The 27792-nt window shown below is 38.9% G+C and overlaps 1 protein-coding gene across 1 annotated transcript; it reads left to right on the top strand.

Annotated features, from left to right (window-relative positions):
* On the top strand, nucleotides 1-23460 carry LOC306881148 (brain acid soluble protein 1 homolog). The gene is made up of 2 exons (XM_079435071.1): nucleotides 1-146; nucleotides 21182-23460. The coding sequence occupies exon 2, from the start codon at nucleotides 21194-21196 to the stop codon at nucleotides 21779-21781; it is 588 nt and encodes a 195-aa protein (XP_079291197.1). The 5' UTR covers nucleotides 1-146; nucleotides 21182-21193; the 3' UTR covers nucleotides 21782-23460.
* The last annotated feature ends 4332 nt before the right edge of the window (nucleotides 23461-27792 follow it).

Below are 27792 nucleotides of genomic sequence, written 5' to 3'. Positions count from 1 at the left end.
GAGAGTGCGCGCGAGAAATGCAGCGCGAGACACACACCGAGCAGCCCCAATAAACCCCGCCGAATCCACGCGCACGGGAAAAAAAGACACTGGGAAAAAACAGCAGACGCCTGAGAAAGGAGTGACAGGAAAGTCCACCGCCGACGGTAAGAGTCTCTCACTCTTTTAGGAGATTAAATCAACAATCTGTCTCAGTTACATGAAGAATTTGTCTAGTTGGAGCGTCTCTGATAAATAAGAGCAGCTTCCATTTGGAGAGACGGAGCGCACGGTAGTGAACCGGGGCTCTATCGAAATCAAGTGCAATTTCAGCACATCATTCAGCGGGTGAATGGAGTAGTAATGTATCTGAGCTTATTTGATTTCTGAGATGCAGATAAAGATTTCAATAAATCAGCCACGGAATTCACGCAGATGAGTGGAGAGGGGAGTGTTCTGCGCGTGCTTGCCGTCGCTTTTGAGCTGTTTATTACTATTTTAATGCGCAAAATTGAATGAAAATTGCGCTTAAGATGAATTAAGGAGTATTAGAATAAAGCGTAATGGATAAAGCGTGTATTCTGAGGCGCAAATGATAAGTTTATTATAGATTTTCAGAGTCATGTTTTGTATGGAGTACTAGTAATGGTTTTGGCTGTGTTTCCAAAGTAAATGCTGCTTTTTACTGTTTACACAAGCGGATTTATGTCCACCGTCCTCTTTTGTCAGAGCTGGCACGCATTTTGCAGCGCTGTCTAACTGGTGCACACGCGTGCGCGCACACACACCCACCCACCCACTCACACATGCACACATAGCCTACACAGATATCACTGGGCCGAAGTTTATAAATAATATACACACGATAAATCCTTATAATTAATTAATACTGTTTGTACACATATTTTCTTTACCCTTTATGATGCTATACAGTGCCAAAGATGCAGTTTCTTAACTCTGTCACTTACTAATGTAAAGTGAACAGGGTTTAGTTTTTTCTCTCTATATCAATGCGCCTTTTATGATAGTATTTCTTTTTTTTTTTGTTTATTTAGTATTTCAAGCTACCGCTGTAATTGCCTGATCCTTTGTCTCTGCAGAGCACATGCGCATTGCGCGTAGGGTGTGGATGGATCATGGACAACTGATGCTTTTACCTCCTATATCTCTCACAATGTCTACTAATTATCTGTTTTTTTACGCACAACTGTATTTATGATTTAAATATTATTTTCCGCGGCTGTGTTTATCAATATTCCGTTTGCAGAGGAATTTATTTAACATTTCACTGCGATGCCGCAGACAATGAACCAAGTGAGGGAGAAAAAAAAAGATCCCCGCACACTAAAAATCACACCGTGCAAAACGCCTCCGCCCAAATGTCGTCTTTCTTTTTTTCATCTGGATGAGAGCCGATATTATGGGACGGAGGTGAGTTTGAGAGAAGGAGCGGGCGGTGTGATGAGCGAGAGGCTTCATAATCCACGCGTTCACACGCACCAATAAACCGCTACTTGAATGAGTCACGCGTTTCAACCTGGAAACATAAAACCAAACTGAGAAACTGAGGTATCCATTTGCCAAATTGTTGGATTTTAAATGTTCAAAACTCTAGAAATAGTTAGGTGTTACCACAATAAAATGTATAGTGTAAAAATGTTGGCTATTGATTATTGATCTTTTATGGACTGATGACATTGTTATAATGGTTGCTACACTATGGAAATGGTACCTCTCCCTCTCTGGAGAGAGAGAATGACAGAGATAAATGAATATCTATATCAGTTCAGGTCTCATTTATTTGTCCAGTGCATTTGTATAATGCAGAAAAGCCTGAAGGCAACTCATGCAGTGGCCACTCAGCCACCACAAACAATATTAACCCTGCATGAGTGAGTGCCAACATTTACAGATCTGCACCTTTGGCTCTGAGCGCTCATGAGTTGAATTAGCAATAATCTTGATTAAATGTGTATTTTAGATTGTGAGATTCCCTGTATACTTGGTCACCCACGGAAACAAGAAGAGCAGTCAGGTGATTCATGTCCATGCGAGACGCCCAGTTTCAAGCCCAGCTGGAGTTTTGTGTGGTGCAAAAGCAGAGGAGAGCAGGAGGAAGCAGTGAGAGTGAGAAAGACCTGTATTGTCTGTTGGGTAGTTCATGATTTCAGATTTTAGTCTGAATCAGTGCGCATCAGTCTAGTTTCAGCCAAAGAGTTGAGAAAGAACAGATTTTAATTTTTGAGCTTTTTTTGCATTTATTTACAGCGCTGTAGAAAGCATGTGGTCAGCTAAAGAAAAAAAAGAAGGAAAACCTTTTTTGTCCATTCAATATTCAACAACAATAATAATGTGATATTATTATTATTATTATTAATAATACATATAATATTTGTTTAAATTATAGAAATTAAATCAATAAAGAAATTTTACTATTAATAATAATAAATAATACTTTGTACTGTAAAATAAAAAAAATGAATAATTAAAAAAGTATTTATTAATGGTAATAATGATGTTGACAACAGATTTATAATTGTTTCTGATTACAAATTTGGGAAGATGAGCGTGTTGCATTTTTAAATGCATATTTTAAGTAGCCTGATCTCATGACGAAAACGTACCTTTGGGAATTTTTTTGTAAGACACGAAATATCACTGCAGTTTCCAATTTCTGCAGTTTGGACACTAGAGGAGGTAAAACAGCAAGCACTTAATCGTTTTTGTACAAAGTTTTGATTACAGCTCCATACGTTTCGTTTTCCGGATGTAATAACTTGCTCGGTAGCTCAGCCAGCACGGAATTGGACTTACGATGCCCAATCCTTGGGTACGATTCCCATCAAAAACATGACTCACAAAGAAACAGATGAAAAAAACAAGCTAAAACGGCTTGCTTGCGATTATGTTTTTGTGCCACATTCGCTTTTGTTCATACTATTGGGTAGGTTTAGGTGTAGTGCAGATGGTACGTTATTTTAAAACGGCACAGAGCATTAGAGATATAGCGCCACTTAACGGACATTTCAAGTCACTTAAAACGACTACGTACATTCATCTGTTCTGGGGAACAAAACCGAACACTCTTTTAGTGCCACTCAGTGGACATCTCACATCGAATGTGTCCTAAGTTCCCACAGGTACGTTTTCGTCATGAGATCAGGCTTGTTTAAAAGGGTCATCAGATGCTACATGCACTTTTACAAGTTGTTTGAACTGAAATGTGTGTTGGCACAAATCACCCTATAATGATAAAGATCCACCCAGTGTTTTTTTATTTATTTTTTTATCTCGTTAAATAATTTCCCCTTTCTCAAATCGAGCCAATCTCAGATGCCTGTCTGTGTGACGTCACAAAGATCCAGGCCCGCCCACGATTGTTTGATTGACACTAGTGTTTCAGCACAGACTGGACTGGTGTCTTAGCTTAGACCCACCCTGAGTGAGCTGTCATCAGTCCGCCATTGTTTCGATGCTGGAGCAGATGTAGACAAGAATGGCTCCTAAGCGAATGAGGTGTTCTGTTGTTGGATGTAATAATGAACATGGCAGTTGTCATTTAATCCCGACATCTGAGCCACTGAAGACGCAGTGGATTACCTTTGTTTTTGAAGGGAATGCACCCCTGATCTACCTTAATGCGTTTATGTTGGCGCAAATCATTCGTGATCCAGCCTCACCTACAGAGGAAATGAGTATAAGGTTCTTTTATGAATCTTTGCAAATCGCCTTTCCTAATAACGTGCTAGTTAGCAAGTTCTGCAGCTAAAGTAAACAGTATCATGAGAATGGCTCGTCACCCCACGGAAGAGAGGGGCAGGGTGAGCAGAGATCATTAGCATTTAAAGAAACATGGACTAAAACGCCTTGCTGAAAACACAGCTGATTTTGACAGGGTAAAAAGGATGTTGTTTTACACTACCATTGAAAAAATCATCTCTATATACCCTAAAGAATCAAATCAACTTGTGGAAAATGGGCATCCAATGACCCCTTTAAAGGTCCCATGGCATGAAAATTTCACTTTATGAGGTTTTTTAACATTAATATGAGTTCCCTTAGCCTGACTATGGTCCCCCAGTGGCTAGAAATGGCGATAGGTGTAAACCGAGCCCTGGGTATCCTGCTTCGCCTTTGAGAAAATGAAAGCTCAGATGGCCCGATCTGGAATCTTCCCTTTATGTCGTCATACGGGGAAAGGTTACCTCCCCTTTCTCTGCTTTGCCCGCCCATGAGAAAATGAGCTACGACCGTGTGAGGCGAGCACAATATTTTTTTTCCTCGAGAGACATCATGGCTTGCAAACGAGCGAAGCATTGTTTTTTTGGCACTTCAGATCTGTTCTACTCTATGAACTGTCACATACTGTAATACAACTGAATGCCCATTAAAGCTGTTCACATTTACATATTTTCTGTTGTCATACATAAAACAAGTATAATTAGTAAACACGACCAATTAATAATGCGTTAACCCTGAATCACTCACACTTTACTCCTTAAATCCTGATTTATAATCGCAACATCGTCTGATAAAATCAATATACATCTAACTTACACTAAAAAGCCATATGCAGTGGTTTTGGCTACATTACTGTTTTGCATCTGAGTAATAAACTATGCGTATATTAACAGACAAATTATGTTCATATTTAAAAGTCCAAACAGTCAGTAAGCGACAAGTGCTTGTAAACGCTGTTTTGTAAATGATTTATTGATGAGCCTGCTGCTTTAAGGCAAACTGAAAGCGTTGCTTCTCTGCCGCTCGCTGCTCAGAACAGACGCCGAGAGAGGCGACACTGCACCGGGAGAGTCAGACCTCACGCTCGCGGGGCAGTACTGGAGACATCTTCCAACTGAATCATAGCTAAGGTTTTTTTTTTTTTTTTATAAAGTCGCTAGGTTTGTCAGTATGTACCCGTTATGGGAAAAAAGCTGCCAAAGGGTCTGAAAGTTACTAAATATTGTTCTAAAGTCGCGCTCGTGTGTGTGAGACACAGGAGCTAATGGGAGCGGGCGGTGGATATTGTTGCGGTCCGCCCAGGTAAAGTCTATTTGTGGGAAACACTGACCGTATCCAGACACAATAGTTTAAACTAACCATTCGGAGACGTCCTGCTGTAGCCGCTGAGTTGCAACTTCTTCAGCCGGTGCTTCTCCATCCGCATCAGATTCTGGGTCAAACTGAAAAGCTTGAAGAACTGCGTGTCTACGAGCCATTGCGATACATCCACTGTCAACATTAGCGCATGGTACCGTGGCACAAGCTGGTTAAGGCCACACACCCACCCTCCACCTTGCCCCGCCTCTCTCCTCATCATTAGCATTTAAAGCTACAGATGCAGAAATGGCACGTCCTAAGGAAAGTTCATTTTGGGACTGGCTCATAGTGGCTGAAATTCTGCACCAAGGCTGAATTTCGGGAACAAGACTTCAGATACAGTAGCGTACTAGGGACCACTTAGGCCTATATAAAAGCATCCAAAAAACAGCATGTCATGGGACCTTTAAGTGACCCAAACTTTCAGAGATGAAGTTCGTGTGAAGCAGCATCTACTGTGAACCCGAGCCACTCCGGGTCTCTGAATGTTGACTGCGCACAAGTAAATAAACACAGTGCCATGTTTCACTCTGAAACACACAGTAGCCAATTATTGGCCAGCTAGCAAGTTTCACCATATATACTTTGCCAACACCGTTTTTTACTCGTGTTTGGTGCTTGCCGTTGTTTATTTTGGACTCTGGCTGAAATTAAGTATATCTACTTGAAAACGCAGTTCATACTTCAGGTTGGAAAATACGGATATATCCCAAATATGTATGTTGTGATGCTCTACCTCAAATGTGCCACAAATCGATCAAGGCAATGCTCTAAAATCTAATGCTGAATTTGGTGCACCAGCTGCTTTTATCTAAAAATTTTAGATGACTGCGATCACAGTTTTCAGTGTTTGTCAGAAGAAAAGCGGGATAGACATGAAAGCAAGAGAGAGACAGGAAGGAGGCAGTGAGACAGGATGGCACTGACAGAGACAGAGGCAGCTCAGCCAAGCAGAGGTTTGAGTGTGTGTGTGTTTGTTTGAGGAAGATCATTGAAAGGGACAGATAACTCAAGAACATCTGAGATGGTCCCAAATTAGAGATGCATGCAAAATCACTGTTATTTCCGGACTTGTCAGTTAACTTAAAAAAAAAAAATAAAAAAAAAAGTCTACGTACCCATTCTGTCACACCGTTGTTAACTACAGATTAGTGGAGCATTCTTTTATTATTTGATGTTTTCCTCAGGCAGCCTTAGTTGTGCTGGCAGAACTTGATAAGTTTTAGTGTCAGTCACTAGTCAGGCTCTGTCCCATCATGCTTTGCGGTCTGTGTGCACTGTGTGGAAAGTGATTGGTGGCTTTATGTGGAGCAGTAGAACTGAGCCACTGAGCCTGATATTGTTCCACCTTTACATTTTTACAAAGCACATTTTAAGTTATCTGAACAATTATTTTGCTTTTAAAATTATTTATGGCTACGTACACACTGCAGCTAAATTCGGTTGTCATTTCACCTTTTACTGCTTAACCCTGTTCTGTACACACACAGTTCAGCAATTTATGGGAGTGACAACTGAACTGACTCCTGAAAAACCCAGGTAGTGACAACTCTACACAGTGTGTACAGAACTGAACAGAAGAACTAGTTATTAATGATGGATTTAAATGCGTTTCAGATTTGTGTCTTTCCTGTATGTGCGGTGCAAGAAATTACAGGGTTTTGACTCATTGGTGGTGCCAGATCTTTATATATAAAAAAACTACAACAAATAAGAACAAACACAAAATAAACTTATATCCAAATGCGTTATCTTGGAAATAAGCCATATACCAAAATATAGTGACGTGCACCTCGCTATTTTATTAACTCAATAAACTGTATAGCTGAATGAGTCAAGCCCAAAAATGCTTAAATATATGCGGACATGGCAACCCTTCAAGAGTGCTGTGCAAAGCAGACTTCCAAACAGAACGTGATGGCTCTGTTGACGGTGGTTTAGTTGAAATCTGTTGGATTAAAATGAAAATTTGTTGGAGTTGCAATGTTTGTGCAGGTGGTTTTTGTATGAAAATGTTTCTGTGAAATGCTAAAGAAGATTTTGCAAAATGTACTGTATACTATATACTATATATACTGTATATATATATATATATATATATATATATACACAGTGCCCTCCAAAAGTATTGGAACAGTAAAGACAAAATTGCTCTGCTGGCTGTGGAGTCAAGACATTTACAAATATGATTAAAAGATGAATATGAGACAAAACTACAGAATGTCACATTTTATTATTGGGTGATTCAACACATAGATGTTTTACCAGCTAAGAAGTTCAGCACTTTTAGAGTTTCATCCCTCTATCTGATGTTAGCATTAGTATTGGAACAGTTGCCTCACAGGTCTTTCTAAGTGATCAGCTGTGTCCTGTTGCATTAATTCTTCAGATATTAAAAGCAGGGAATGTGTCATATCAGTTATATCCATTACTTCTGTATTCTGAATGTTGCATTCGGTGATGACACACACAAACCAGAGCTATAACAAAAACAAAGGGCATGAAGAAATCAAGAGTTTGGAAACCACCAGCGACACCAGCAACCAACAACGACCTGATCGGCTGAGAAATGATGACAGACAAATCATAAAAGCTGTGAAAATGAACCCTAAAAGACATGTCTGTAAAATCACCAACAACTTCCAGAAAGCTGGGGTGATGCTCTGACAATCTACTGTCCTCAGGAGACTTTGACACAGAATTACAGATGCTACACAGAAAGATGCAAACCTCTGACCAGCACCAAAAATAGAAAGGCAAGATTAGAGTTAGCAAAAAAGCACAAAGGTGAGCCAGAAGAGTTTTGGAACTGTGTTTATGGAGCGATGAGACAAAGATGAACCTTTATCTAAGTGATGGGAAAGCAAAAATGTGGAGAAAAAAGGGAACTGCAATGATCCCAAGCATACAGCCTCATCTGTAAAGCATGGTGGATGTGGTGTCATGGCATGAGCATGCATGGCTGCCTCTGGAACAGGCCCTCTCAACTTTACTGATGACTTAATGTATGATGACAGTAGCAGAATGAATTTGGAAGGGTAAACCATCTTGCCTACCAATATTCAAGAAAATACCAGCAGATTCATTGGGAAGTGCTTCATATTGCATCGGGACAATGACCCAAAACACCCTGCCAGTTCAGTCAAGGAATTTATAAGAGCAAAGAAATGGAAAGTCTTAGATTGCCCAAGTCAATCTCCAGATTTACATCCGATTGAACATGAATTTCACCAGCTGAAGAGGAGAGTAAAGGCAGAAAATCCCTAAAACAAGCAACAATTGGAATTGGCTGCATTAACAGCTGGGAAAAGCATTCAAAGGATGAGACCAAGAGTCTGGTGATGTCTATGGGTCACAGACTCACTGCTGTGATTGTGCGCAAGGGATCTGCAACTAAATAATAGCTTTTAATTTTCTATATGTTAAACTGTCCCAATACTTATGCTCACATCAATGAGTGGGATGAACTCTAAAAGTGCTGTTCTTTTTATTTGGTAAAACGGCTAATAATAAAATGTGCCATTCTGTAGTTTTGTCTCATATTCATCTTTTAATCATATTTGCAAATGTCTTGACTCCACAGCCAACAGAGCAATTTTGTCTTTACTGTTCCAATACTTATGGAGGGCACTGTATATAGAGGGCTTGACATTAACTTTTTTGCTCAACGGCCACTGTGGCTAGTGGTTTTGCAAATTTACTAGCCACTCAGCATTTTCACTGGCCACAATTTTTTTGTTGGGAAATTACGTTTTATATGACTTAAAGGAACACTACACTTTTTTGAAAATAGGTTCATTTTGCAACTCCCCTAGAGTTAAACAGTTGAGTTTAACCGTTTTTGAATCCATTCATCCGATCTCCGGGTCTGGCGGTAACACTTTTAGCTTAGCTTAGCATAGATCATTGAATCGGATTAGATCATTAGCATCTCGCTCAAAAATGACCAACTTCAGTATATTAATTAATGAGTCATTGAAGTATACCTTCAAACGATTTGTTCAGACAGCTGATTCATTCAAGAATGAAGCAAGTGCCTGTTCCTTATGAATGGACCACTGAATCATTGACTCAAATGATTAAAAATTAAAAATCACGAATCATTCATTAACAAAACACCGCTGTGTGCTGCTCAGAGATGCGTTACTGTTCTGCTGTGATCTTTGTTTGGAACTATTTTCATTAACCAAATGGGGTAAAAACAGTCAACTTTGACAATATATTCTTTCAATAAATTCAAATTCAAATATTGAAATAAAATGTACTCATTTGCAATCATGGTTTTCAGGGAACTTCCCTCTCTTGGTCGTGTCATGTTGCTTAAATAGGCTGTATGTTATAAATATAAAAACTAAGTTACATTTTTATGTTTCTTCTGTGTGCAGTTACGTTCATTTGTTTTGATTTCTTGTTGTTACTGATGATCCATTATCAATCGCCGTTTACACTGAATGTAATAAAATTAGAAGCATTCTAGACGAAATTTCGAGGAGCATCTCGCTGCAGACCACAAGATCCAGGGGGCGTGGTTGGATCCAGATCCAACTCCTCCCACCTTACATATACCTAAACCTACCCGTCTCCACACCCTGATCCCTAAACCCACCCATCTCCACCCCTAAACCTACCAATCTCCACCCCCTAGATGTGGATCCAACCATGTCCCCTGGATCTTTTGGGCTGCAGCGAGCCCTACTTGGAAATTTTGGTGCAATTAAATGTTTTAATCAGATTAGTTGTCCGGTTGGTAAAATTATATATATATATATATATATATATATATATATATATATATATATATATATACACACACACACACACACAAAACAACACTGGACCCTATTGATTTTCATTGTATGTATAAAACAGTTTAAACATTCTTCAAAATATCTTGCATCAACCCACAAGATGCAGGGTAACTTCATGTGTGTATCTATTTCTATGATTATGTGTTAATTACCTATGGGTAAGCAGCAGCTCAGATTCCTCAATTCTGATATTGTGTGTGTCATCATGGAATCTCTCTCTGGGTTGCCATGATGATGACCTGAAGGAAGTGTAAGAATGAGCCAGAATGGCAGCTCTCCTATGGTTCCTACGGCAACAGCCAATCAAAGGCCAGACCCCCACTGACCCCACCTGTCTGTTACAGTCCCTTGGAGAGAGATACACACAAAACACAGCTTTAGTGCTGGATGAGAGCATTGAACAGACAATGACCAAAAGATACATAAATGACATCAAATAATAATACATGTCAGCTGTCAGAGAGTGATAAATGTAGTCTGGTATCACTGTATTTTTACAGTATAGAACCTTCTGAAAGTACAGACAGGAGTGCAGGCGTATTTATAAAACACTTGTGTTGTGTTCAGGACATGGACTATATAATCAAGGCCTAATGAACAATGCAGTCGCCTCTTGTTTGGACAGCAAGTTTCCCACAAGAATGAAAACATTAAACACTGTGTGAATTTGTAAGTGTCCGTTTTTTTTTTTTCCTGGTGATATGTGAATCATGTTTAGACTAAGCTTAAATCTCAGATATTTGAAACAGAAATATACGTCTTTTAACATCATGAAGTCAGATATGAAATCTTAAGTTAATACGTTTTAAAAAAAACACCAGATATATGTGCAATAAAAATGTCTAGTAAAAATATGTGGCTGTTTCTTCAACTGAGCATATTTATGTCCTTAAGGTTGATTTTTGTATGAAAGATTTCAACTGTTTCTTATAGGAAATTCTTGGAAATATTTTATCATGCCTTCATCATTTATATTTAGCTATTTTTAAAATGTGTTCTATGTATAGATTTTTATTGTTTTATCCCAAAGATGGACATTTAATCTTAAAATCAATCATAAAATATTATTACAATTTTTAAAACTATGACAATCTAAATAAAGCCTGAAGTTTATTGTGTAGAAATTATTTATGTTGACTATCCCTTGGTTGTATCATTTCAATCACAACCAACAATTTTGCCACTTATAGAATTAGAGTTTTCAAAAGTTAGCATACTTGTTTTATGAAGATATTAAAAGGATAATTTTTTTTAATTAAGATCATTAGGTTATTTAGATATGAAAAATGTAAATATTTGAAGAAAGATAAACAAATATAAATTAAGAATGGAGAATTTCAGTAATTTTGTAAAATTACACGAAAAATATTATTTTAATGTATATATGTATACTTAAATGCATATAGTATATACATAAATTAGCTGTAGAAAGACAAATGATTCTACCTTTTTTATTCCAAAAATTTTCAAAATGCCATTTCCACAATATCAATCGCAATACAGACTTTGAGATGTAATAGAAATGACATTTGTGACCCTGGACCACAAAACCAGTTTCAAAATTGAGATTTATGCATCATCTGTAATACATCATATGTAAATAAGCTTTCCATTGATGTATGGTTTGTTAGGATATGACAATATTTGGCTGAGATACAACTATTTGAAAATCTGGAATCTGAGGGTGTAAAAAAATCTGAATATTGAGAAAATCGCCTTTAAAGTTGTCCAAATTAAGTTCTTAGCAATGCACATTACTAATCAAAAAGGAAGTTTTGATATATTTGCGGTAAGAAATTTACTAAATATCTTCATGGAACATAATCTTCACTTAATGTCCTCCTAATGGTTTTTGGCATAAAAGAAAAATCTATAATTTTGACCCATGCAGTGTATTTTTGGCTATTGCTAAAAAATATACCCCAGTGATTTAAGACTGGTTTTGTGGTCCAGAGTCACATATGTTGGTTACGAAAAATAGCAGAATTCTTCTGTAATGCCTTTATGTTGACATTGTTATAGTTGACAAATTAAAAGTGGCACTGGCAATAGTTAAAGAAACACGCATAAGTGTGCTGTACATTTAATTTGTTACATTTATATAGAGCTTTACATTGTGAGGGGGATCTCCTCGTCCACCACCATTGTGCAGCATCCACCTGGATGATGCGATGGCAGCCACAGTGCGCCAGAACGCCCACCACACACCAGCTTATTGGTGTGATGAAGCCAATCAGTAGATATGAGGATGGTTGGAGGTCGTGATGGTCAGAGGCCAATGGACAAATTTGCCATTTTCCCGAGGGTCACACCTCTACTCTTTTCAAAAGACATCCTGGGATTTTTAATGACCACAGAGAGTCAGGACCTCGGTTTAACATTTAGTCTATATGTGTGTGTGTTCAAGTGTGGAAGCTCACATCTCATTTTATCAAGCATCTGTCAGTTACACGATTTATGGATGTTCGTACTTGAAGGACATGACACAATCAAATCTCCTACTATCCTGAAACACACATAGACACAAGGCTGCAATTCAGTGTGAGGCTTAGGGTTTGTGAGTGTGTTACTATCTCAGACTGGCTCCAGTGAGGGTGTTTTTAGGAGCCATTGCAGCCTTAAATAAACACACACACACTTAAAGTCAAACTGCATTTTGCCATCAGTGAGCCGCTTAACAGTCATCAGAATAATGCGGAGTCTGTACACTACTGAAGCAAGAATCTCAAGGTCTTCGTGTGTGCGAGCGTGTTTTTGTCTGCCAGTGGTGTTTATGTTCCCTCGCCGTTGTTTTCATTAGAGCAATTTCCATCCTGAGAGATGGCTGTGTGTGTGTAGGATGAAGGATTTTACCAGGTCAAAGTTTTCACAGTTCTCAAGACACTGTCCAAATGAGTTACTAAACTACCTCAGCGCTTCCAAATACTCTTGTTGAAACACTCAGGGGTTTTAGAGTAATCCAGTGTGTCCTTTGCTCTCTTTCTCTCTCTGTCAGTCCATTTGAACTCTATTTATCTTAGTACTGGTTGTGAGACTGTTTTATTGCATTTGTGTTCATTTAAAATCTTCCCTCGCTCTACTGTTTATGTTCCTGAAGTAGATGTTTCTTAGACATAGTTAAATGGAGAGCGACACACACACACACACACACACACACAAGGTCCTGATACTTCACATTCAACAAAATAACCCTAAAATAATGACCTTGTAAAAACAATACAATATCAAGGTACATTCTTGTCATACTAGGTTTATCTTATATTTTTAGACTCAATAAACTGGAAGCTCACTAGTTATTCCAGTTAATGGGGGTTTGAACAGATGTTTATCTGTTGTTGCTTGTAAAGCACTTTGAGCTTGGTAAAAGCGCTATATAAATTAAACTCAACCCAACTGCATCATCATTAACAGCTGCTTTCTTCGGATTTTAAAATGGCAGCACATTTAGTCAAGAAACACTTTTTTTTAGTTCATTAATTGTTTATCTAACATAGTGTTGGTAAGATTTTAAGGGCAGTTTGATTCTTATGCTCTCATGCACATTTATTTGATGAATAATAAACTGAAGAACAAACTATATTGTGAAATTTTATGATGATTTGTAGTAAGTTTTTATTTTAATATATTTAAAAATATGTAATTAGTAATTTAATTTGTTCCTTATGGCAAAGATGAATTTAAAATTATTTATTTTGGATTTAAATTATTATCAATATTGAAAACAGTTGATAGTTTTGTGGAACGTGACTGTTTTTCAAGATTATTTGATGAATAGAAAGTTTAAAAGAACAGAATTTATTAAAAATATGTATTTTAAATGTATATTTTATATTAAATTGGAAATTTATATTGAATTTTTTATTTTTTTTAACAATGTAAAAGTCTTCATTGCAACTTTTGATCAATATAACGTGTTCTTCCTGAATAAAAGCATTAATTTGTGTTATTATTATTAACTTGTACTGACCACAAACTTATGAATGGTAGTAAATAGCAGAATGAGTAAATCACATTTTGTAGGATCATTACAGAGCACTTTATTCATGAAACTCGGATATATTTGCCTGCTGCATTTGGCGTCACTATTAAATGTAATTTTTATAGGTGATTTTTGTGTACATTTTCTGCTGATAATGGCAGCAATAATTTATCAAATGATGGAGAAGAGCTCTTTAACAAGGCACCCAGACGTGCAGTGGGGTCAAGCACACTTTAAAAGAGCCAAATAAAGCGCTTGGATGAAGTATGGCAGATTGTAGTAGTCTGCCTTTATGAAGTGAAGTGAAGTGACATACGGCCAAGTATGGTGACCCATACTCGGAATTCGTGCTCTGCATTTAACCCACCCACACACACCGTGAACACACACCCGGAGCAGTGGGCAGCCATTTATGCTGTGGCGCCCGGGGAGCAGTTGGGGGTTCAGTGCCTTGCTCAAGGGCACCTCAGTCGTGGTATTGAGGGTGGAGAGAGCGCCGGACATTCACTCCCCCCACCTACAATCCCTGCCGGCCCGAGACTCGAACCCGTAACCTTTGGATTAGGAGTCCGACTCTCTAACCATTAGGCCACGACTTCCCACAACCTAGCATTTAGAAGTGTCCTGTAAGATGGGGAAAATTTGCAGCCTGCAAATTTTGGTCATCACCAATTTTGTGGCCAATTTCACAGTTACATAACTTAATTTCTTTAGTGAGTTATGCGCTGAAAGAATGCAAATAAACTGCTTTTAGCAGGCGTAATTCATCTTTAGCATTTTGATTTTAGTTCCATAGTGTGCAGTTAATGGTTCTGTGATAATCAATAAGTTAATAAGAGTTCTAAAACATGTTCACTGATCAAGAAGAATCAGGAAGGAAGAGTGCTCACTGGACACACACAGATATGGCCAAAAAAATAATAATATATATATATATATATATATATATATATATATATATATTTTTTTTTTTTTTTTTTTTTTTTTGGTGTGGGAAGTTTAGAAATTAAATAAAAGAATAATTACTCTTTCTGTCAACAGTCACACTGTCTGTCATCCTGAAACCACATCTACTATTTGGCCCTTAACTCGTGATCTGTGTTAACAAGAATAATCAATAAAACAAACATAATCACAATAATCATCACATGACTCAACACTGCATATTTACTCTTCACATCATCTAGACAGGATGATGGGAAAACAGGAGCTTCTGGTTTCTCTATCTGCTCAGTGTTCTGGAGTTATTCATTAGCCTGAGCTGCTGTTTACGTAGAGGCCTGAGCCCTGGCCAACAATGTACTAGTGTGTGTGTTTTGTTTGAGTACGTCTCTAGGGTTAAGAGCTTGCTTGTGTATGTGTGTATTTGAGCTTGGAGGACAGATCTAAAGTTATTAGTGTGTGTGTGTGTGTGTATTGTAAACTTTGACCTGTCACATTCTCCTCTCCTTCCACTCAAGTCCAGTCATCATTAAAACATCTCAGAGTTGTGGCTCCACACTGCCTCCTGTTGACCTGGAGGTAAAACAACAGTGCCTGTATTCTACACACAGTACAAGCACACACATTCACATAAGAGTGCGCTTGCGAGAGACAGAAGGATATAAATCATGCGGGCAAATGAGGATATGTATTATTAACTTTTCTTCTACTCATTCATTATTTTATCCTACGTTCACATATATATAGGGTCCATAATATTATATATAGAATATAAATATATATATATATATAATATATATAGATAAGCAAGTTTGTTGCATACAAACGTGTGTTCAGCCAGTACACAACACAAGCCAATAAAAATTATTAAAATATTCACTGAGAAGCATCTAAAACCAATATACTGGAACAAAGTAATATGTGAGTGAATATGTAATATCTTAATAAGGTAACATATATGTTTTTGTCCATATCTAATGTAGTTTATTGTATTTGAATATGAAACACTATAAGTTTGTGTTTGCTCCCAGAATGCATTTCTGCTGTTACAGCACAGTGATTGGGTCAGATTTTCTGCTCCAGTTCTCAACCCCCCTCCTCTGCCTCGAGCCCAGCATGTGTGTGCGTGTATGTGTGTGTTGAGTTTTAGAGTTACATAAGCAAATTCAACGCTGCACACGTTTATATGGCAATACAGCTATATATATATATATATATATATATATATATATAATATATATATATATATATATATATATATGTATTTACAACTAAACTATCAAGTTATTTTTAAGTTTTAAAACAGTAAGTTTTTCTAAATATTCTATTAATCAAAGAATCTGAAAAAAGGACCACGCATGGTTTCACAAAAATATTAAAAATATCTGTTTTTAAGATTAATAAAAATAAGAAATTGATTTCTGATGGATAATGTTACACTGAAGACTATAATGGCTGTTGAAATGTCATTGTTGCATCACAGAAAATATATATTGAAACACAAAACAGTTATTTTAAATAAAATTTTACTATTTTATCACCGTATATTCAATCAAATAAATGCAGCCTTGGTGAGCATGAGAGATGTGTGCATTAACATAATTACATGCCCAAACTTTTAAACAGAAGTGTACATCAAATGTATAAGTCACTAAGAGTTAATTAATTATTTTTTCAATTACATGTGCTCAATGCTCATTGCACTTCAAATAGTGCAAATTGATGTCTGTGTAATTTATTTCACACATTGTGTGCAAAAATGTTTAAAATATATAATATAAAGGGTAGTGTCACGACACAATCTCTGGAGAAGGGAACGAGGAAACGAGGAACTTCTTTCAAACATAAACTTTTAATGACCAAACTCAGGAATCGCTGGAGACATAGGATTCACACTGAATGACGATAAGACGATCAGACTGGACACAGAGGCAGGGAAACACAGGGCTATTAAAGGGGAGACTAAACTAGATAATTGACAACACAGGGCTGGGGACTAATAAAGTAATGATGACAGGAACAGGAAGAAAACCAAATATGGCCATGGAAACACAGGGAGCACGTGGCAACACAAGACACAGGGAACCAAAGTCTGACATTACGCCCCCCTCCGGAAGGCGCGTCCTCGCGCCATACGCCATACACCATCCAACGGGGGGGGGGGGTGCTCTGGAGGCCTCCAGGGACCAGGAGGTGCGGACACTTGGGGACGCTCAGGCAGCACGGAGCTGGACGGGACCTGCGGAGACATAGGAGGGCGCTCTGGTGGCGCGGACACTTGGGAGTGCTCTGGCCGCGCAGACACTTGGGGGCGCTCGGGCGGTACAGACACTTGGGTGGCACAGACACTTGGGGGCGCTCGGGCGGCGCAGACACTGGTTTGGAGAGAGCATCATTCGGAGGGCTTGCCACACTCTCTGCCGGAGGGCTTGCCACACTCTCTGACGGAGGGCTTGGGTTGGCCGCGGGCAGCGGCGTGAACTTCCCCGTAGACAGCGGGCTAGGGAGAGCCGTGGACGGCGGGTTTACGTGGGCCGCGAACGGCGGCTGGTGAGAGAGAGCCACGGACTTTTTGTGCGACACTGTTTTTACATACCTTACTGCACATTTCGCCGAAGTTTCAAAGAGAAATGTCCACTGAGTGGCGCTAAAACACGGGGTCAATACGTAAACCCTGGCACGTTTTTTATTATGTTGATATAGGTATGTATTGCTGTGTTTTTAATACGTTGCTTCAGGAACGTATTGCGGCGGTTCAGAATTCAAATATCCAGGGACAGTCGCTAAAAGTTAATGCTCAATCGTGTTGGAAATATGCCCTACACTAAATCCAACCCTAAACCTACCCGATAGTGTTAACAAATGCAAAACTGCTATAAAAACGTATTTGTTGAAGCAACCGTGCCATTTGAACGTCCTTATATTATGCAGATTTGAACTGCTTTCTCAAACCATAGTTACACAGGATGTGAACCGGAGCTCCTCACTTCTAAAGTACGATTCCGTACTCCGTGAGCTACCAAACAAATCTATCGTTTACGAAAACCCATAGATATGAAGCTGGATATGTGTGATGTTAACGTTCAAAAGCATAATTCTTCAAATCTCGCAGCATATTAATATTGTTTTGAAGTCATAGCATGATATTCTTCAAGTAATTGTGCAAAAATTAAGCTTTTTTAATCCAAACTCTGTAAATTTGTGTGAAAAGGAATAAAAGGTGTCGGAGCTGTACTGCCTCTAGTGTTCATTTCTTTTGGAAACTGCAGTGATATGTACTTATTGGTACGTATTTCGCATCTTGCTAAAAAGTGCACCCAGGTACATAAATGCCATGAGACCAGGTAGGAAATGTGTTTTATCAATTAGATGTTGCAGCCCTAGTGATCAGTAAACACTCTCCACTGTGCAGCTCTGCCCTGGGCCCTAGCCTCTACGATGGAGCTCTATCTTAGAGCCTAGCCAATACAGCTTAAGCTAAACTCTTTTTGCATTGCTCTTTACTGGAGCAGAAGCCAAAAGTGCAGTTCATCCTTTAATTTTCAATTTGGCAATGAGGCTTTTGAATACTACTTGTACACACTGCATAGACAGTTTACAAGCCACACCAGGATCGAATTTACTACCAATCAGCAGGTTTTAAACAGTCAGTGAATTTCAAGCCTCCTGTACAGATGAGACAGCTCACAGACGCGTACACACTACAGCGTATTGTTTAATGCTGAAACAGCGTGCTGCTGTCTGCTTGACTCAGTGGAGACGGGACAGATAGTGTCTATTGTTCTCTTGCACACTGCAAGGAAAGATGTCCATGTTTCCATTGTCATATATGTGTGTGTAAAACACTCAACTCACATGTTGGCTTCACATGATTACTGCTCTCCTTCTGTCTGGAGAATAACTGTATGTGTGTGTGCAAGTGTGTCATTACACAGATGGTTGTTGAGCTCAGGAACGCTAAAGCAGCCAACAGGGACATTGGAGTGAGAGAGAGAGAGAGAATGTGTTTCGCACAGCTCCTTATTCGGAATGGGTCACGTGAGCACCCAGTTGCCTTGGTAACTGTGGTTCTGAATTGCAGGTAGTATGGCTCAGAGATGCTGTCCTCTAAAACCTCCTCCATCTATCTAGATAGAACATACGATGTACATTCATCCTATATATATATTTGTTTTGCTCTCTCTCATTATGACACCTTGCACAGACCTATTTGCAGATGGGGTTTTTTTAGTACCTGTTAAAAGTATGAATTACACTTTTTCTTCCCAGTATGTCATTTTGATTATGCAAGACATGTAGTGTTTGACATGTTACACTTGAATTTCCACAAATAATCCCAGAGGAAAATTTGATTGCTCAGTGGTTGCTCTTTGCTCATGGCTCAGGAAGCAATAGAGGAACCTTTTTTTTTTTTAAATGTAATGTTTTTTAAATGTATTTTTTTCATATAAATTGTATCTTTATAAAAAGAACTATATAGATGCCTTGTAAATTTTAGGGAACTAACTAAAATTTATAATTTTTGGGGGTCTGTGGCATCCAAAAGACTGTAATCTATTGGTATAGCATTATATAGATTAGTCTTGAATATTTTAAGATTGTCAAGATCATTTGGAAAGAATTAAAGGGAAATAAATGATTAATTATTGTAATATCATCTTGCAAACTGGTACATGTACAGTGGTGTGAAAAAGTGTTGGCCCCCTTCCTGATTCAATTTTTTTTGCATGTTTGTCACACTTTAATGTTTCAGATCATCAAACAAATTGAAATATTAATCAAAGATATCACAAGTATTTTACGAAGGGAAAACAAAATCCAAACCCACATGGCCCTGTGTGAAAAAGTGCCCCCACATTAAAACATAAATGTGGTTTATCACATCTGAGTTAAGTTTCTCTAGCCACACCCAGGCCTGATTACTGCCACAACTGTTCACAATCAAGAAATCACTTAAATAGGACCTCCCTGACAATGTGAAGTAGACCAAAAGATCATCAAAAGCTGCACATCATGTTGAGATCCAAAGGAATTCAGGATCAAATGAGAAAGAAAGTAATTGAGATCTATCAGTCTGGAAAAGGTTATAAAGCCATTTCTAAAGCTTTGGGACTCCAGCGAACCACAGTGAGAGCCATTATCCACAAATGGAGAAAACATGGAACAGTGGTGAACCTTCCCAGGAGTGGCCGGCCGACCAAAATTACCCCAAGAGCGCAGCAACGACTCATCCAAGAGGTCACAAAAGACCCCACAACAACATCTAAAGAACTGCAGGCCTCACTTGCCTCAGTTAAGGTCAGTGTTCATGACTCCACCATAAGAAAGAGACTGGGCAAAAATGGCCTGCATGGCAGAGTTCCAAGACGAAAACCGCTGCTGAACAAAAAGAACATAAAGGCTCGTCTCAGTTTTGCCAGAAAACATCTTGATGATCCCCAAGACTTTTGGGAAAAAACTCTGTGGACTGACGAGACAAAAGTTGAACTTTTTGGAAGTTGTGTGTCCCATTACATCTGGCGTAAAAGTAACACAGCATTTCAGAAAAAGAACATCATGCCAACAGTGAAATATGCTGGTGGTAGTGTGATGGTCTGGGGCTGTTTTGCTGCTTCAGGACCTGAAAGACTTGCTGTGATAAATGGAACCATGAATTTAGCTGTCTACCAAAAAATCCTGAAGGACAATGTCCGGCCATCTGTTCGTGACCTCAAGCTGAAGCGAACTTGGGTTCTGCAGCATTACCTTAAAAAGGCGGTTCATGCTTGAAAACCCTCCGATGTGGCTGAATTACAACAATTCTGCCAAGATGAGTGGGCCAAAATTCCTCCACAGCGCTGTAACAGACTCATTGCAAGTTATCGCAAACGCTTGATTGCAGTTGTTGCTGCTAAGGGTGGCCCAACCAGTTATTAGTTTTAGGGGGCAAGCACTTTTTCACACAGGGCCATGTGGGTTTGGATTTTGTTTTCCCTTCATAATAAAAAACTTCATTCAAAAACTGCATGTTGTGTTTACTTGTATTATCTTTGATTAACTTTTAAATTTGTTTGATGATCTGAAACATTAAAGTGTGACAAACATGCAAAAAAAAAAATTTAATCAGGAAGGGGGCCAACACTTTTTCACACCACTGTATATTGTCAAATCTGAACACAGTTTGGGACATTGTCGAGATCTGAAACTCTAGAAGAGAAGTTTGAGTTTTCTAGGGTCCATTTCTTAAAAACATTTAATCATGCTGCTGTCTGAGAAACAACAAAAGATTTCATTTATGACTTTAGAGTTCAAATAAAAAATGAAACGGACAGTTCAAGAACACATTCTGGGTCATTGCAGCCAGTGCTGATTCTCCTTTTTCTCTCTTTCACAGGTCAGAGGTAAAATGGGAGGGAAGCTGAGCAAAAAGAAGAAGGGATATAATGTGAATGACGAGAAGGCGAAAGAGAAAGATGCAAAGACGGAGGGAGCGTCGGCGGAGGAGGGCGAAGCACCTAAGGAGAACAAGGAGGACGCTCCTGCCGCCACCGAGATAACCAATGACACGGCAGCGGCCGCCAAAGAAGCCACGCCCACCGCCGATAGCAACTCCACTGCACCCAAGGAGGAGGAGAAAAGCACTGCCCCTCCGAAGAAGGAGGAGCCTGCAGCAAACGCTAACGCTCCTAAAGCTTCTGACGCCAAGAGCAGCGAGACTGCCAAAGCAGAACCCGCCAAGAGTCCAGATGCCCCTCCTGCCAAAGCAGAACAAAAATCAGCCCCTTCTGCTGCTCCGGCCAATGAGAAAGAAGCTGCGAAAGAGCCCGCTAAAGATCCCGCCCCTCCTGTAGCCGCAGCGACGGAGAGCAAGCCCGACACTGAGCCTAAAAAGACTGAGGCTCCACCCGCAAAAGAATCCGCCCCCGCAGAGCCAATCACCACGGAGCCCAGCCCCGCCCCCAACAAGGAGCAAGCAGTCGCTGTGCAGGATTAACAGAAGGAACAGTGAACGACAAGATTAATGACAAATGAAAAACCAGATCAAATCGAAATAATTAAAACTAGCCCGCCCATTTTAAATTATATCAGTAATTATAATATGAATAATGATAATAGTAACAATAACAATAAGGATTTTAACAGGCTGGACTTTGATCATTGTGTTGGTGATGGACATGATCATGGTGAATAAGACTGGCAGTTATGATGATATTATCTTTAATATCCAATTGAACTTTGATACAAATCACCAGCCCCCAACTCTCTCTCTCTCTTTATCTCTTCTCACCTTTCTTTGTACCTCCATTCATTGAGGGGTGGAATACAAACATGGAATCTATTCATTGCCACCCTCCGAATCTCACTTCCCTCCATTTGAGTGTGATGTGATGGCAGTGGGTGGGGTTAATATATAAGTGTGTGTGTGTGTGTGTGTATGTGTATATGCGTGAGTGACAGTAGTAATAATAGTAGTAGTCCAGCCTCCCTGATACATATTTCATATTTCCTGTTTGCTGCTTTCTAGTTAGTGATTGGCATTGTGTCTTTGCTTATCGCCAGACTTTCCTACTTTCTTTGTTTCTCTCTCTCTCTTTTTCTCACATATCAGTGGAAACAAAATCAGTGTACAGCACAATGCACCAAACACACACATACGCACATGCACGGTATTGAATGTTAAAACAGTATTAGTGTTTTTAAAGGAACAGTTCACCCAAAAATGATCTAAACCTGTATGACTTTTTGTCATCCGCAGAAAGAAGCTGAAAGAGCTGCTCATTTCCTTGCACGGAAGTGAATGGGGACTACATCTGTCAAGCTAGATTTTGAGTAAAAAGTTATTTAGATTTTAAAGAAGACTTGGAGTATAGTGCACAAGCCGTATAGACTACTTTTGTGAAGCTTTTCTGGTGCTATTTTGTCCTTTTTGGAGCTTGACAGACTTTAGTCCCCGTCCACTTTTACTGTATAGAAAAGAGCAGCATGCGCATTCTTCAAAACGTTTTCTTTTGTGTTACACGTAAGAAAGTAAGTACTGTAATACAGGTTTGATGTGAAGATAAGTCATTTTAATTTTAAGGTGAACTATCCCTTTAATTGGATGTTTGAAGGTTAATTTAAAGTGTGTACATGTGTGGAGGGATCCGGGAGTATGAAGTGAGTGTGTGTATGGAGTTCTGTATGGTATGAGCATGCATTTTCTGCATGTGTGTGTGTGTGTGTGTGTGTGTGTGTGTGTTAACGGAGTTCTGGTCTTTCTGTACTTTGAAAGCAGCAGATGTCATGATGTCAGAGAGACAGACAGAGAGAGCCCAGACCTCCAAACTCACCAAACAGGACACACTTCACACACACCGATCTCTCAATATGCTGACAGAACAATGTAAGCGTTGTGTGTATCTGTATGTGTGAGGCTGTGTGTGTGTTTTGCATGTCAGTGGTTGGCCCTATTGTTGTGTATTTTTGGTTACTGTGGAGGTAATGTTGCTACAGGTGATATTTCATTTGAATGAACACACACGCTCTCTCTTTCGTTCTCTCTCTTTCTTTCTCTATCATTCCTTTTCTTTCCAAAATTCCCTGGTAAAATTAAAAATAAAAATAAAATGGAAGAACTGAGATATATGTACTTGTATACATGGAGCAACATTAATAAAATGAAAGAAACAGATTGAAAATCAGCTCAAATGTCTTGAGTTTTGTGTTTTCAGAAGCTCACAGCTTCAGTATTTCTCCCCAACACATTTGAATATATTTTAATGTTCATGACAGTTCAAACAAATCAAAACCTCAAAGCATATATCTTGACGGAAAAAAAAGACTAGTCTAATTTTACCTGCAACAAATCCAAACTGTTATGTAAGCTGTCATTACGCTGCAATAGAGGCACAGAAGACATTTGAAGTAGGATATAAACCAAATGTGGTGCATTTACACACTTAATAATGTAGCACAGGGGAAGAAGAAATGTATTTGCACAGGAATCACAAATTTTGATTTAAAAGAGAAATGCTAATATTCTTCATACACCCACTAAATCTGACACTGTACAAGCTACTAATAATTTAAATTAGTTCAACTAGAATCAAGCTACTCTTTTGCAAGCTATTGGGAAAGACTGGATTCTAATATTATATAAAATATAAATATATATCATATGTATTGATAATTTCATACTTTAAACATGAATTTAATATTAAATGCAATCTATACCCATTAAACGATTAGCATGCACTTAGTCAGCAAATTTTTGGTGGGCTATCTACACGACACTGTTTTCAACTAAAAATGGAAAACTTAATGCACTTTGGCCATTCATTTACACGACAACAGCATTTTGGGGGCCTGAAAACTAACTTTTGAAAACGTGTTTCAAAGTGCAAGTTTTTGAAAACAATACCACTGTCGTCTATGTGTAAACGACAACATATTTACAACATATATACAACCTGAATTTGCATATACAGCGTTTTTAGATATTTTTGTGGATCTGTGTGAACGGGAATGGTATTGAAGGAAACATTTATCTGTTTTTAATACATTGTTGTCTAGTAAACATACCCCCAGTCATTTCAATAGGAATTCACGTGATCTGGAATTTCGCATTAGGGCAAAAGATTACCCCTTGTTTCGAAAAATCAAGTCTGAGCTATACTTAATACATTGCTACCCTAATAATAACAGACAACTGACCTTTTTGCATAGAAATATGGCACCAAAGACCCAAAGTACCCATAAAACAACTTGAGCACTAGCAAAACAACATTAACCCATCGCAAAAAGCTTGATTGACAGGCGATCTGACCAATCATAACGCTATAATCCGCCATTTTGTTCGACAAACAAATCAGACAGGAGAGTAGATTAATTTTGGTGGATTTAAACTTAAAAATTGGTGTGTATTGACGTCTTTCTGCGGTTCTAAATACGGTCTGATGTTCATTCATGTTCATTTCATGCTTTAAGTAAATATGAAAAGACGGTCACGTGCCGCATGAACCGAGTCGGTACAGTGATCTGACACGACACAATGAAGAGCCACAAAATGGTATTTATTGTTTGAATTTCTTATAAAAAAAGAACAAATTTTTAGAGCTGAGACCATGTTTCATACCAGAGGAAATGAAGACAGTACTTCTGGGAAAATAACAGCTCTCTGATTAACCGACGAGCTCATCACTCTGACACACTTCATTTTGGATGATCTTTCACGCTTGTAGAATCAAAACTATTTTTCTTCATACAATATTGAGATGATATTGGTGTTTTATCGCAGTTTAATCATAATGAATTCTCCTGATGGACACTCCTGGGATTTGTTATTAGTTTATCCATACGTTCTTAGTTTGCTACATTATTAGTTTATCCATGCCCGTCTTGGATGGTTTTGATAACAAAAAATAAACGGACAGTTTATTAGCCACATATTTTTAGAGGATTTTATAATACTGAAGCTAAAGAAAAATTTGAGGTTATTTGTTTAAATATTTCATATCTTCTCTCCTTTTATCTCCCTTTATCTCTCTCTCTCTCTCTCTCTCTGTGTCTCTGGGTTGACTGGGTTCATGTATGACTGCCTTTGGGCCTTAGTAACGGTCGCCAAGCCTCTGATCCCATAGCAACCGGTCACTTGGTTTTGTAAGGCAGAAGGAGAGGAGAGGACACACACACTTAACACAAATATCAAACCAAATGTAACACTCCTACAGTTCTGACGGATGCACTATGGCCTACACAGTTCTCTATCTGTTCCCTATACAGTTTAAAGAATAATGAGTTCTGCAAATCCAAACTTAAATCTAAACCACAGCTCTGTTTCTAAGACCAGATTTAAGTTCCAGTGGGAAACTATCAGAGAAAATACAGACCGATCAGAACCCTGGAGCAAATCCGTGAAAGAAAGCTTATATTTTCTTTTTTTTTTTTTTTTTTTTTTTCTTTTTTTTTTTTTTTACCCCCACACCAGGGCCGGGCCCAAGCGCATGCACCAACCCATGCTCCCGGCGGCACACCAACCAGGACCCAAGCCCCCCAGGCCCAGCCGTAACCCCAACCGGGAGGCAGAGCGCCCCCAGAACCCCAAGCCCCCCCCGGACCAACCCCGGAATAGTGCAGCCGCCAGGCCGGCAACCTACGTCCGCCGGCACAGGCATCCCCAGTAGCGCCGCATGCAGCCGCCAGAAAAACAGCACCCAAGAGTCACCAATACCCCATCCAGGCCAAGATCGCAGCCCCAGCGCCGAACCACCCAAGAAACCCACCCCCAGGGAACTCCCAGATGCCCCAAGCCCATATGGTCACCCCAACCGCAAAAACCACAGCCGGACAGAATCAGGACCCCCACTCACACTAGGTGATGGAGCTGATCAAAGGAGTCCAGAGAGATTGATCTAATGTGGCAGCAGAAGCTGTGTCAAGACTAATATAATCCCACAAATGATTTCTATATTGGTTGATATTAAGATTATTTTTATTTTTCCAGTTCATGAGGACAGTCTTCTTAGCAATGCATAGGGCAGTGAAAGCCATGTGGATTGTGTTACCTTCTGTAGTGACACCATCTAGGTCGCCCAACAAGCAGACTGAAGGAGAGGCTGGAATAGAGCATTTAAGACACTTTGATAAATCTTCACAAATCCTGTACCAGTACCTCTGAACAGGTGGACAGAACCATAGAGCGTGGATGTAATTGTCAGGTGTATTGCCTTGACAGTGTGAGCAGTTGTTAGAAGCTGTAAGACCCATCCTGAACATCCGATGACCTGTGTAGTGCACTCTATGCAGGATTTTGTATTGTATTAATTGTAAACCAGGATTTCTAATCAGTTCAAAGGTTTTTAAACATATCTGAGACCAGAAATTATGGTCCCAGTTTACTGCTAGATCTGCCTCCCATTTTGCAATAGGAAGTGATACTGATTCATCTATTTTGGAAAGTGTCCTGTATATTTTAGACATTAATTTGGGGGTTTTGAGATTAAGAAAATCTGCCACACTTGGTGGTATTTGTAATTTGATATGATTAGATTTAAATTTCCCTTTTACAATAGATTTAATTTGTTGATATTCTAAAAATCTGTTTTTGTTAATCCCATATTGTTTAACTAATTTGTCAAAGGGAATAAAGTCTGTCCCTTCTAATATATGTTCCAGGTATTTAATACCTTTACAACTCCAATCTGTGAGGTTCATCATATTATTGTTTAGTAATATGTCAGGATTGTTCCAGATGGGGGTACGTTTGCATGGGATTAGTGAAGACTCAGTCATTTTTAGAAACTCCCACCATGCTGTCAGAGAAGAGCTGATACTGATGCTTTTGAAGCATACGTGTCGTTTGATGATCAAGCTAATGAATGGCAGATCCGAAATCTCTATATTATTGCATAATGCCTGTTCTACATCTAGCCAAGGCTCATCTAAGAGGGTGTGTTTTAACCACCCTGAAATGTGTTGAAGCCTGTTGGCTAAGAAATAGTGGTGAAAGTTAGGTAGATCTAGTCCTCCTTTATCCTTGGTCTTTTGTAGCGTTTTTAAGCTAATACGCGGGGGTTTACCTTTCCAAAGGAATTTAGAGATGGAGGAGTCCAGAGATCTAAACCAGTCAGGTGATGGTTTGCTCGGGATCATTGCAAATAAATAATTAATTCTTGGCAAAACCATCATTTTTATTGAGGCGACTCTTCCCATGAGTGATATGGGTAGAGACTTCCATCTGGTTAGATCATCTTCTACCGTCTTTAAAAGTGGGATGTGGTTTAATTTAATCAAATCTGTCAGCCTAGGAGAAACATTAATACCTAAATATTTAATATTTCCAGATTGCAGTGGAGTGGAGGAATTCTGGAAGGAGCAATTAATTGGAAGAACTGTTGATTTTAACCAGTTTATTGAATAATCTGAGACTCTTGAGAAAGAGTTTATTAATGTAATTACCTCAGAGAAAGTGGTTTGTGAATGCTGAAGAAAAAGTAACACATCATCTGCGTAAAGACTAACTTTATG

Source organism: Barbus barbus, assembly GCF_936440315.1.
Source record: "Barbus barbus genome assembly, chromosome: 15".
NCBI classification, from domain to species: Eukaryota; Metazoa; Chordata; class Actinopteri; order Cypriniformes; family Cyprinidae; genus Barbus; species Barbus barbus.
Note: the sequence above shows the minus strand (reverse complement) of the source record. Positions and strands in the feature narration are given on the sequence as shown.